The sequence below is a fragment of the Oncorhynchus gorbuscha genome, linkage group LG11 (genome assembly GCF_021184085.1).
Source record: "Oncorhynchus gorbuscha isolate QuinsamMale2020 ecotype Even-year linkage group LG11, OgorEven_v1.0, whole genome shotgun sequence".
Taxonomy (NCBI): Eukaryota; Metazoa; Chordata; class Actinopteri; order Salmoniformes; family Salmonidae; genus Oncorhynchus; species Oncorhynchus gorbuscha.
The window spans coordinates 27764537-27777012 of record NC_060183.1 but is presented as its reverse complement, the minus strand read 5'-3'; the positions used below and the strand labels follow the sequence as shown (position 1 = coordinate 27777012).

Below are 12476 nucleotides of genomic sequence, written 5' to 3'. Positions count from 1 at the left end.
TGAATGGACTTACTGTTGGTCTGCATCTGCAAAATTATTAAACTGTAACATTGACTAGCCCTGAAGTGTTTTGAAAATGCATATTTACAGCTTTACATCTCGAACCAGCACAAAGACAAGCCTATTTGCTATATCATATCTAATAAGCTAATTCCTGTAAGCGGAACATCAATACGAAATCATGTGATCAGATTAGTGCATTTTGTTATTTAGGGCGTTTGTGTAGGGGAATCATCAGTTTGACTCACTGAGAAATCTTCAAGACTGTTACTGGAAAATAGCAAGCTATTATTAGAAATGTAATGGTTTAGCATTATACTACCCCAGTATAGACCTAATGCACTAACTATAACTAAACCACCTTACAATGCCATAGGAGAACAGCTGAAACTAGTTAGTCAGGGCAGCCCTTTTCCGAGGGGAAAAAAATAGGGGAGTCTGTAAGGGTGTGCTGCTTATCTTTCAGGAGTCAGGGGTCAGCTAGTGTTGGCCAGGCATGGGCTTACTGTAGCTCATAAAGGAACTGTAAGGGAACTTCTCTTTGTGTTCAGCGAGACCTCACTGATGACCTCACAGTCAATTGATGAAGTAAAACAAAATCCCAATGTTCCTCATTGAAGAGCATTGCGTCATGTCCTTTGTACCGTATGCTCACTGAGTTACTCGGCTCTCCTTGCGATATGACATAGTGTGTCTACTGAATGATAAGCTGAATTAACCATCTTCTTCTCCCCTGCTCCATCCTCAGAAACCATTCAAGAGAAGGGTGGAAAAGTGTTCTGATAACAGCTCAGGGAGTCCCAATAGCAACAACATACGTAATTCAAATTGCGCTCATCCCTACAGGAACAACAAGGTGGAGTCAAAGTGCACTCATCCCCAATAGGAACAGCATAGGGGAGGCAGTGAAGGTGTTGCTGTGGCCAGTTCGTGAACACAGGGCTGAGTAGGAGAGATGTCTCAACAACAGAGCTTGTGATTCATTGCGCTCCGTTCCCCCCGAGGGACCTCCGGCATGCCATAACTTTATATAGCAATCTCTCCTCTCCCTCTGTGACTCTGACTTCTCTCTCTCTCTCTCCTCCTCGCTCGCTCTTTCTCCCCTACACACTGTATTACTCTTTCTCTCTTTCCACATTTTTTTCTTTCTCTTTCTTTATTTTCTCTCTCGCTCTTTCAATCTTTCTTTCTTTCTCTATTTTCTCTCTTTCTTTCTCTAGTTTGTTTTCTCTCTCTATATATATATATTTCTCTTTTTCTCACTGTGTCTATTTTCTTTCTCTCTATATATCTCTCTCTTTTTCTCACTGTGTCAATTTTCTCTCTCTCTCTCTCTCTCTCTCTCTCTCTCTCTCTCTCTCTCTCTCTCTCTCTCTCTCTCTCTCTCTCTCTCTCTCTCTCTCTCAGGGCCAGGGGAAAATCAGAATGGAAAAAAGGAGCAGCCATTCTCCCCCAGTGGCTCTCTGTCACTGTTTGCCCATTGCATGCTTTCCCACACACACACACACCCCTTAGGCACAGATCCAGGATCAGCCTCCCCTCCCCCAATTGTAATCTTAACCATTAGAGGGGGAACACACAACTGATCTTAGATCAGTGTCCCAGACTAGGCCTAACACGATCTTCAGTCAGTGGTTTGCTTTGGAAAGTAGTGCCATTAATTCAAAAGTTAGTCCAGTGAAGGATTTCTATTTCAAGGCAGGACGTTTCTTTCATTTCAGGATGCGTCCCAAATGGCACCCTAATCCCTACACAGTGCGCTACTTTTGACCCGGGCTCAAAGGGACTTAAATTGAAGGGCATGAAATTATTCCTAAAAGGGATATTTGGTTTCTTTCTGCTTCTGTGCTAAAGATCGACATTTTCGGGATGCGTAAAAGGTTCAGATGTATGCAAAGAAGAATGTAAAACTGTTTTTGCTCCATGAAAACTGAAAAGGGAGGAGGACAGAGAGGGAGTGTCGGTGAGAGAGGAATTCCTCTGTAGCCCGGCAGACACACACAGTAAAGAAGCTGTACACATGGCAGTGATGAGTGGTTCTACAGCAATTGAGTTTTGGGGCTGGGCTGGGCTGGGCTGGAGGAAAGCTTCCATGGTGAGCCTCACCCGGGTCCTCGAGCCTTGCCGCGGTCAAACGAGGTCCTCTGACACATGCCTGTTTGTAAAGTGCAATTTATTTTTCCTGCTGAGGTCGGAACGTGGAAATATTGACAAAGCATAGACTCAAGGACGGGCAGATACTCCCTGTCGGTATTAGATAGAACGTAGGGGGCCCGCCCGCCTTGGGGCCCGCCCGCCTTGGGTGATTTTCTTGTTGTTTGCTTGTTTTAGTCAATTACAAAACTACATTTAAGAAAAGCACAACAAGTCTAAATATTACTTTTCATCTCTTTCTGCTCCGAGCGTTCTCACTGCTTAGTGTAGGGCTTCCCTCATGCACCTTTTCATAATGGAGTGCTAGCTAGCTACCAACTAAAACCTTAAGCTAGCCAAGACCAACAATACAAAACAGACTATACAGCTACTAGTAGTGACTAAAGTTACAAAAAGACTATACGAAACAAGTTAAATGTCTAACCTGTGATTAAATGTTTTGCACACACATAGCTATGAGAAGTCGACTTGGGTACCGGATCCCCACATTTCCCACGTCAAATAAGCCTGAAGCCACAGGGCTCTTCTCGCAGGCTCTATTTCCTACATGAACCGTAGGTCCGGATTAACAAAAAATTGACGAAGAGGTTGGCTCTTTTACAACGGGGGTCAATGTTAAAGAATGCTTGTTTCCCAATTTGTGGGCGTTTTTCGGGGGAATTCCTTATTATGATATGAATATTGACTCGGAATATACATGGAGTAAAGTATAGTGGTGATGGTAAGGATGAGGACATTAATATTACAACATGAAGGATAATTGTCTAGGGATTTTTATTGTATCCACCTATATAATTTTTGCACACGGATTACATTTGCACATCCCACCCCCAAATCACTCCACAAGGCAGAAAAACAGCCAAAAAGCAGAATAGGGTTGCGGATACTGGACTGCCAGAGAGAGGGAAGAAACAGGGGGGGGGGGGCACGTAGGCTTGTTAGTGAAAGAGTGGGACTTATTTGTGCTGACGGCACGGGGCTGCAGCCAGCTGATCTCAGCATATGAGTACCCCCCCACCACAACACAATGACTAGACATGCAGGCAGCAGTTCAACATGGGTCACCTGTTTTTGACTTAGCTAGCCTCGCCAGCCCCCCACTGCCCGTTTGTGCTGCTTGCCCCAAAGCAGATACATGTTTAACAAAATAGACCTTTGCGTGTGTTAGTGTTGGTGGTCATAGGTGGATAGTCAAATGTTTTTCTACATCCTGTAAACAGTCTTTCTACATACCACTGTTTAGAATGTTTGTACTCAAAAGGCGATGGCATAGCCTGGTTAAACCAGACTGAACGTGACGCTCGTTGTTGTCCCACATGAGTTTAACATTCAGTACAGTATGTACACTGGAGTGCATTGTGTGGTGTTGAATTATTGTGGATAGACCGTCCTCACACACACACACACACACACACACACACACACACACACACACACACACACACACACACACACACACACACACACACACACACACACACACACACACACACACACACACACACACACACACACACACACACACACACTTGCTCGTGCCTATACACACACACACACGTGTGCTCGTGCCTATACACACACACACACACTCTAAGTGGGTGGCAGAGGCACTCAGCGAGTGTGAGTGTAACTGCACTGTAAACACCTTTGAGACAGATAACTTTTCCACAGGCCATGTCTCAGAGCTCGTGCACCACTCTCTCCATGACTAAGACTAAGTGAATGAAGGAGGGGGGAGGGAGAAAGGGAGAGGGGAGGGGGAGGGAGGAAAGAGATGGTAATAGAGAGAGATAGAGAGAGAAAAGAGAAAGAGGAATGAGAGATGAGAGATGGAGAGAGGGACAGAGAGAGAGAGAGAGAGAGAGAAAGGAATTAGAGGGAGACGGAGAGAGAGAAAAGAGAAAAGAGGAGAGAAATAAGGAGAGAGAGGAGAAGGAAAGAGAGAGAAAAATAGACTGTATTCACCACTGCGGTCCCAGCACACGAAGCAGCGGGTTGGAGGGAGTTTCTCTGTGGTGGTTGCTAAGGACAACAGAAGAGTGTGTGTATACAGTACACTGTAGCTGTGTATCAGTGGTGGTAGAATGGAACGGTCTGAAAGGGGAGGTCTGAAATCAGTGAAAAACCATATGCAGACACACACACACACACATTACCCCCACCATCCTACATGCACAGACACACCACACCCTGCCTTGACTGACACCAAGCAGCACAAGATAAAGATTGCAGCCCATGTGATGATGAAACACAAATCATAGACTACTCCCAACACTACAGGACACATTTAACCCTGGCACAGAGTGTTTTGCAATGCCTGCCATTTGTAATTGATGGGCAAAGTTCAAATCTAATATGGCAATGTTACTGTATGTATTGAGCAAGTTTTTGTGCACGAGCTCACATGCGCACACACACACACAGGCATACATACCCCCATACCCCCCCCCCCACACCACCTTCCTGCCTTTCTGTCTATTGGTCTCTCCCTCGTTGGCTTCTGTCTCACTCGGTCTCCCCCTCGTCGGGCCTGAGAGAACAATGTCCTTTTAAAATCAGGAGGGGTCAGGATATCAGTCACGCCAAGGTGAATGCCTGGCTTCCTGTCACACTCCGGTTGTAGCCCTAATGGCACCCTATTCCCTTTAAAGTGCACTACCTTCGACCAGTCAAAAGTAGTGCACTTCATAGGGAATAGGGTGCTATTTGGGACGCAGTTCACTCTTTTTTCCATGTACACACTTTCCTCCGTTACACCCCCCATTTTGGCTCCTCAAGAAGCCTTATATAAGTGCCTTGACCTCTGAACTTCCGTTCTTTGAAGTTGCATACTGACAGATTGGAGGTCTCCCGAGCTGGGCCGGGCAGAGGTATTCACTGTAGGGAGGCAGATTAAAGTCAAGAAAGGGCACATATGTCTAGTTTTTACCATCCAATATCTAAAACTCAATAGCTTAATCATATTTTGTATTCAGAGGGTTATTTTCACACAAGGTGGGTGGGGGGAGAGGGATTTAGGCAGGTATGCTGTGGAACTTGCATCACAGGAGGCTGCTGAGGGGAGGACGGCTCATAATAATGGCCGGAAAGGAGCAAATGGAATGGCATCAAACCCCAGGAAACCCTGTGTTTGATGCATTTGTTACCCCTCCACTTCTTCCGCTCCAGTCATTGCCACGAGCCCGTCCTCCCCAATTAAGGTGCCATCAACCTCCTGTGCTGTGCACGTACGTGCCTGGTGGTCTCAAGACGATTTGATCAGTACGGTAGGAGTAAATGGGATTTGAAATAAGAAAAGGTTAAGGAAGTCGAGTCCTTACATAGACCTGCAATGAAAAAGGCTGTTGTAACAGACTGTAAAAGCCTGCGCTAAGAGCCCATTAGCCTTATATTTTATGAAAGGTGTCCCCGGGGTGGAACAAATACGAACAAATCTGATTGGTTTGGTTAGTGACTTGACTGCTAGGCTTGTGGAATATACATTTTATACCGTCTACCAGGGTATTTCGGAATACCAACGGTATAATTTTCTATACTGACAACAGAAACCAACAACAGAGACATTGCAGCAGAGACATTGCAGCAGAGGCATTGCAGCAGAGGCATTGCAGCAGAGGCATTACAGCAGAGACATTTCAACAGATACATTACAGCAGAGGCATTACAGCAGAGACATTGCAGCAGATACATTACAGCAGCGCATTGCAGCAGAGACATTGCAGCAGAGACATTGCAGCAGAGGCATTACAGCAGATGCATTACAGCAGAGACATTGCAGCAGAGACATTGCAGCAGAGGCATTGCAGCAGAGGCATTACAGCAGATGCATTACAGCAGAGACATTGCAGCAGAGGCATTGCAGCAGAGGCATTACAGCAGAGGCATTGCAGCAGAGGCATTACAGCAGAGGCATTACAGCAGAGGCATTCAATCTCCTCCTACATCAAGATCCCTGTTGCCTAAATTGTTTTGTGTGTAAAAAAAAGTGGTCATAAAATGTTTGCCCCTAGTGTGCACATTCGGTAATAACTCATACGGTCTGGTACAGAAACGGTATGACGGTATGACGGTATGAAAATCGAGATACCGCCCAACCCTTTTCACCAGAACCAATTGGAATCGTTCTGCGCTACAGAACAACTTTGATAACATACAAGGCTAGGAAATTGTTTCAAGAAAACCCATGTTATGCTTGTGATGTAAATCAATGTAAGACTCTCTTTCTGGCAGAATCCCAAATGGCACCATATTCCCTTTTACAGTGCACTACTTTTGACCAAAGCCCTATGAGCCCTGGTCATAAGTAATGCACTACATGGGGAATAGGGTGCCATTTGGAACGCAACCCCTGTGTACTACTAAGGAAATAAGGGTTCATCAGTCAAGGTTGCGTTTACCCTCGACACCAATAGAACACAATGCATGACCAAAAGTATGATCCCAGTCACAGAACAATGAAACACAATAGGGAGTTCTCCTCTCCCACCTGCTTTGACGCTCCAGTTGTTTTTTCCCCCAATATCAATGCAAGCACATGGTTTTCCAGACAGCCGTAAAAGCATCATCACCTTTGTGCTTATCAAAATAGCCGGCGGTGTCTCCCTCGTTTAACTCAGCCAAAAGGTATTTCTCGCCCCCCCACCCCCTCCGAGCCCTTTTGTTAATGTTAATGCCTTTTACTGTTCCTGTTTTCCTAACGGTGGGGGTTGGGGGGGGGGGGAGACAATGCACAATATTAGCTGGAGACCCATATGGCAGTGTAAGCGAGTGACTCAGTGAGATTGCCGTGATGGAAAAAAAAAAGAAGAAAATGTCTTTTCCATTAACAAGCCGGAGCATTGTACACGGGGTTTGGCAGAACGCAGGAACACACGCACACGGGAAAAGAGCGAGGGGTTTGCGAGCCTGGAATGCGAGGAACAGGAAGAGGGAGAGGCAGGCCAGGACGATGAGAAGGGACGGGTGGGAAGGGGGAATGGGTGGAATGGAAGAACTGACAACAAAGACTTGAAACGTGCCTGTGCTGTTCAGAAACACTCGTTGAGGCAGGTCAAGATATCAGGTGTTTTTGAGAAGCAGCTATCTGGTGGGTTAGATCATGAAAATTATGGCCTTCTCCACTATTTTACCTTTATTTAACTAGGCAAATGAGTTAAGAACAAATTCTTATTTGTTCAGAACAATAGATTTTTACCTGGTCAGCTCTGGGATTCAATCTAGCAACCTTTCGGTTACTGGCCCAATGCTCTGACCACTAGGCTACCTGCCACCCCTAGGTTAGATTAATTGATGACTTTCTATCCATCCTCGTGTCAATAAGGCATTAACAGCAGTGGAGCCTGTCCTTTGTACACGTAAACCAATTAGACATTTGGTTAAGAGCATACTTGTTAAAGAGCATACTTCCACGTTTTAAAGAGCATACTTCCACGTTTTAAAGAGCATACTTCCACGTTTTAAAGAGTGTACGTCATTCCTCATTGGCACCCCCCTGAAAACATTTGGTCTGCACATGGGAGTTACACACAGACGTTTCGGTTGAAAGCTGTCTTCAGTGTCTAGGTTCCCCAGTTCCAGACAGATGATGTGATGCAGTGAGCCTTGGTGAGGAGACGTCGTCCGACTCTGAACGTGTGGCAGCCTGCAGGTAGCTCAGAGGCCTTGAAATCACCATGTTCCTGACAGGAAAAGCCTGGAGGCCTCTCCACCCCTTCAAGTGTGCACGTGTGTGTGCACAAACATTTACAAGTGTGTGTGTAATAATACAAATGCGTGTGTGTACATTAAGAAAGTGCGTGTGTGTGTGCAGTGCAAAGGAGGCGAGGAACATGACTCACCAGCATCAGGAGTACAGGCGTTAAACAATAGAGTAATTAAGGTAGACTGATTGCTTCTGGCAAGGCCGGGATCCAATACAAAGCTTGGATGCTGAAGGTTACTTTTTTTTCATGCCAACGGGAGACACGACAGTGGAAAATGTAATGGTTTTGTAGTGGAGTGGAAATATGGAAACGGGGGAGGGGGGGGGGGTATTGTTGGGAGAGGAGAGGTGTTCGGGGTCTCAGGCTTTATCACACCCACTGCACCAGGGTTTCCGCACACACACGCACACATACTCACAAACACACACATGCGCACACACAAGTGTTGTTTTACCGGTACAAACCCAGGGCAAGGGTTCCCATGTGGGATTCTCATGTCAGACTATTTTAAGACGTACCTTATCAGAAACGAATGCAAGACCCAAGTCCAAACAAGTATTACTGTTGCTTTGAAGTTCAAAGTTAAAGTGCCTCATGAATGTAGTCAAAGAAAGGCTAGTGTTTGCAATACACATGTGTCACTTCAGATACCCATGCCCTGAATAATTGGACTATTATTGTCAATAATATATATGTGTATGTGTGTGTGTGTGTGTGGGGGGGGGGCTTATTTATTGGTCTAAGAAAAAATATGTATTGGTCCAAAAACATATTCTCTGACATACAGAGCATGTCTATCATCTGCTTTAACAGCGTCATGTCTCCTCTTATCTGCAGGACGAGGTGAAGATTCCCTCTAAACTGACCGTGTCAAAGTCCATGAAGCTCTCAGAGCTTGTGGAGGGAGGACGAGGCAGCGTGCTGGACCTGAAAGAAGGAGCTGAGGAGAACGGAGAGGAGGGAGAAGAGAAGCCCCACTTGGACCTCTCCTCTGACGAGGAGGAGCTGGAGATCGAGGACGTCATCGAGGAGTCGCGCGCCGAGCGCATCAAGCGTAGCAGCCTCCAGCGCGTACAAAACATCAAAAGTGCCTTCTCAAAGGAGAAGATGGGCTTGACCAAGGAGAAGATGACCAAGACCAGGGAAAAGATGGGCTTGACCAAGGAGAAGATGACCTTGACCAAGGAGAAGATGGGCTTCAACAGGCAGAAAACTAATAAGGAGAACGTGGAGAAAATCCCGAAGCCAAACGCCAAAGAGAATTTCGACAAGACCAAACAACACGCCAAAGAGAACTTCGACAAGACCAAAAAAAACGCCAAAGAGAACTTCGACAAGACCAAGCAGAAGACCAAAGAGAACCTGGAGAAGACGCGCCACAACATCGAGAAGAAGATGGGCAAGCTGGGCACGCGCATGAGTGTCAACCCGGAGCAGAAGGAGAAGATGAAGGTGTCGCGGCAGAAGGTAATGAAATCCTTTACCCCCGACCACACCGTCTACGCCCGCGACAAGACCGCCATCTACAAGGTGCCTCCCTTCACCTTCCACGTCAAGAAGTTCCGTGAGGGGGCCATGGAGCCCGTGGAAGTCCAGGGGACGGAGATGGTGGAGGTATCCCAGGACCTGAACCCTTTTCAGGGACTGGAGGATGACTGCCACGAGGGGCATGTGGATCTGGACGTGGACATGGATATGATGAATGGAGGAGGAGAGGAGGAAGGGATGGAGGATGAAGAGGAAGAGGAAGAGGATGAGGAGGACAGCCATTCCCTGCAGGAGATGCACGAGGACTCGGAGCATGTGCTGGTGGAGCGGGATAGGGACAGCGACTAGGTGAGGAAGTGGAGGAAGAGGAGGAAGAGGTGGAAGGTGAACGAGACAACTTGCCTAATACCAAAACTGCCCACTAGAACCAAACCCCCTGAGTGCCTTGTATAGATCTAAAAAGGACTGGATAGGTAGAAGCAATGCGGTAATAGCTACCTGTTGTCTTCTGCTGTATTTCTTGCACCTGTCCAATCCACTTTACAAAAGTGTCTAAGGGGGAGGGGCTAGGGATTGATTTTGGGATTGGGTGCTGGAGAGGCCATGAAGAGAAGAAGAAAAGGAAGAAGAATGAGACAACAAACAACAACATGGGGTTGGAAGAGAAAGAAAGGGAGAGAATGGGGTGGTAAGGAACACAGCATAAAGTTTCTATGCCGTGAACAAATTATTACTCAGAAGGGGTGTGGCCATATCCCTTGGGATCGAACAGTATAATATTCCATCAACTTCCAGAATCAAGTTGAAATGGAAGTTAGTAAAGTGCTAATTTAGTTGCCACCTGTATGTTAGATATTTCAGTAACTCTTTAGTAACAGTCTAAAAAAAAAGAGAAGCCTTAAATGATGGGAAAGTGTGGCCACTTCAGTTTTGAAATGATTTGTTCCTTGAAATGTCATCAAGCGTAAAAAGCACAAAAATGAGAATGAAAAATCTTCATAAACGGCATCGGGTTAAAGTAAATATATCCACAAATACGAATATAATTATTTTAAATATCTTAAATGACCACGTTTCCCTGAATTTGATTATATAATCTTGAAGCCCAGTAAAAAACAGTATGGGACTGGATCCAGGAAGTAAGGATCCAGGAAGTAAAGACAAATAGGTAGTCACTTTCCCATTGTATGAGTGATTATAAAATGTCAAAGCACTGCATTAATACATTCATAAAGTCAGTTTACCAATCTACAAACAACCAAAGTTTGACGCAAAGTTTACAGTGACATACTATTTTTGACAGAATAATTAATGATTATGTAGTGCTTTTGGATATTTTATTAATATGTATTTTGAAGACTTGATTTAGGCCCCCGATACGATGAAAGTATCACTTCATTCTTAATATTATTACCCCCCCCCCCCTCCCCCCACACACACTTTATGGTGAATATGACCAGTTCATGTAATTTGGGTGTATTTTCTTGATAAAGATGGCATCTTATACCGTCACCTTTTTGTTGTTTGTGAAGAAAGAGTCTAACGAAGGGGTCTGCGCTCAAATGAAGGACCCTGACATCTGCAAGAAACACAAAAAGGTTGTGAGACGTTTATGGAAAGTCACTCGTGCTGTAGGTAGACTACACACACATGTATTCATTCACTGCCTGAGTTTTAGATAAGAAAGGACATTCTGGTGAAATCTCAAGTCATTAAAAGCTCTTTTTTTTTACGTGACAACAAAGATAAGGAGCAATTTTATACGATTTCTTCACAATCCTGGTGGAAAAATGTAAATCCTGCCACTGGTGTGCTATATAAACCCTGTACAATAGCAATTATTTGTTTTATCAATGTTTTATCAAAGTTTCTTATATGTTGAGTTGACGGTAGACTAACCAGCCACTTACAGACTCATTTTCCCAACACTTTTTGAACGTCTACTCTCTTTAAAAGTGTTTTGATGAAGTCCACCACCTAGTGGCAATGTATGGTATTAAACCTAGGGACATTTACAGAGCAGCAGTGCTGACACAAGCATCTCCTTACGAAAGCCGCCCATCAACTAGTACTTTTTCACTGATGTAGGAGCAACCCTTAAATCCCAATGGGCTGATACCAGGCACTTGTTTTCCCTAACATTTTTAACCTGGCTGATGCAAGTCAACTGTGCTTTGATTCTCTTGTTGCGTTTAGAATCATTGTTTTTAATGTCCAATTCAAGCCTTTTTTAGTTTTATTGACACGTTCAATTGTTTTGTGAAGAGATAATATAAGGCTGGGGTTCAATCTAATCCTGACCTAATGTGTGCATGCTCACAGACTCACAGTCACTGGTTATTCCAACAGCACATAAATGCACCATCACCGTTGTTAATGATCTCATGCAGACGAGTTCTCTATTTTCCTTTAAAAACGTACATTTCAAACTAAACAGATAAATTGTTGGATTAATTGATCGAAGGTGAGGTGAAACGTACTTTTCCTCCAAATTGTAACAAAAGGGGAGACAGTACTCCAGTATCATTGATGTCCTGGGTCTTGTTCATTGTGGCATAGAACAGAAAACATTTTAAAACGGAACAGGGAAATGGACGTTTCTTATTGGACAAGGTAGTCCCTACCTGAAAAGTCCATTTTCTTTCGCTTGGTGCTTAATGAACACGGCCCAGTTTCCAAACCCAGATCTGAATAATCCTGTTTTTCTCCTACCATTCATTTCCGTGTATGTAAGTGTATATAATGTCAATCACTGCCATAGCAGTGCAACTGCCTTTATTGCAGAACCAGTGGACCTTCATTTGCTTCCGCTGTCTCCAAACCCTCTGTGAAAATACTTACATTAAGCCACAAACAGCCATGAATGACATTTTATACTTACTTTGTACACAAAGCTTAAATAACATTCAGCAACTATGATTTCTTTTTAAACAGTGCCTTTCCGGCTTTTAATAAGATACATTTTAAATCAACTGTGGGGGGGAAGGGGTGCACCCCAAAACTAAAGTCTATGTTTAACCCCCCCCCCCATCTCGTTTTCATGTTGGTTAAATAATGCATATGAAATCTGTACCATGTAATGACTCATTCCCTAACCACTAATACTTTAATAAAAGCTCATTTGATTCACAA

At 44.6% G+C, this 12476-nt stretch overlaps 1 protein-coding gene across 1 annotated transcript in view; it reads left to right on the top strand.

Annotated features, from left to right (window-relative positions):
* The window catches only part of LOC124048433 (caveolae-associated protein 1-like), a 25090-nt gene extending 12614 nt beyond the window's left edge, over window positions 1-12476 (top strand). The window contains exon 2 of the mRNA XM_046369215.1: window positions 8694-12476. Within this exon, the coding sequence (XP_046225171.1) occupies window positions 8694-9692 (999 nt within the window). The 3' untranslated portion in view covers window positions 9693-12476. The remainder of the gene's footprint in view (window positions 1-8693) is intronic.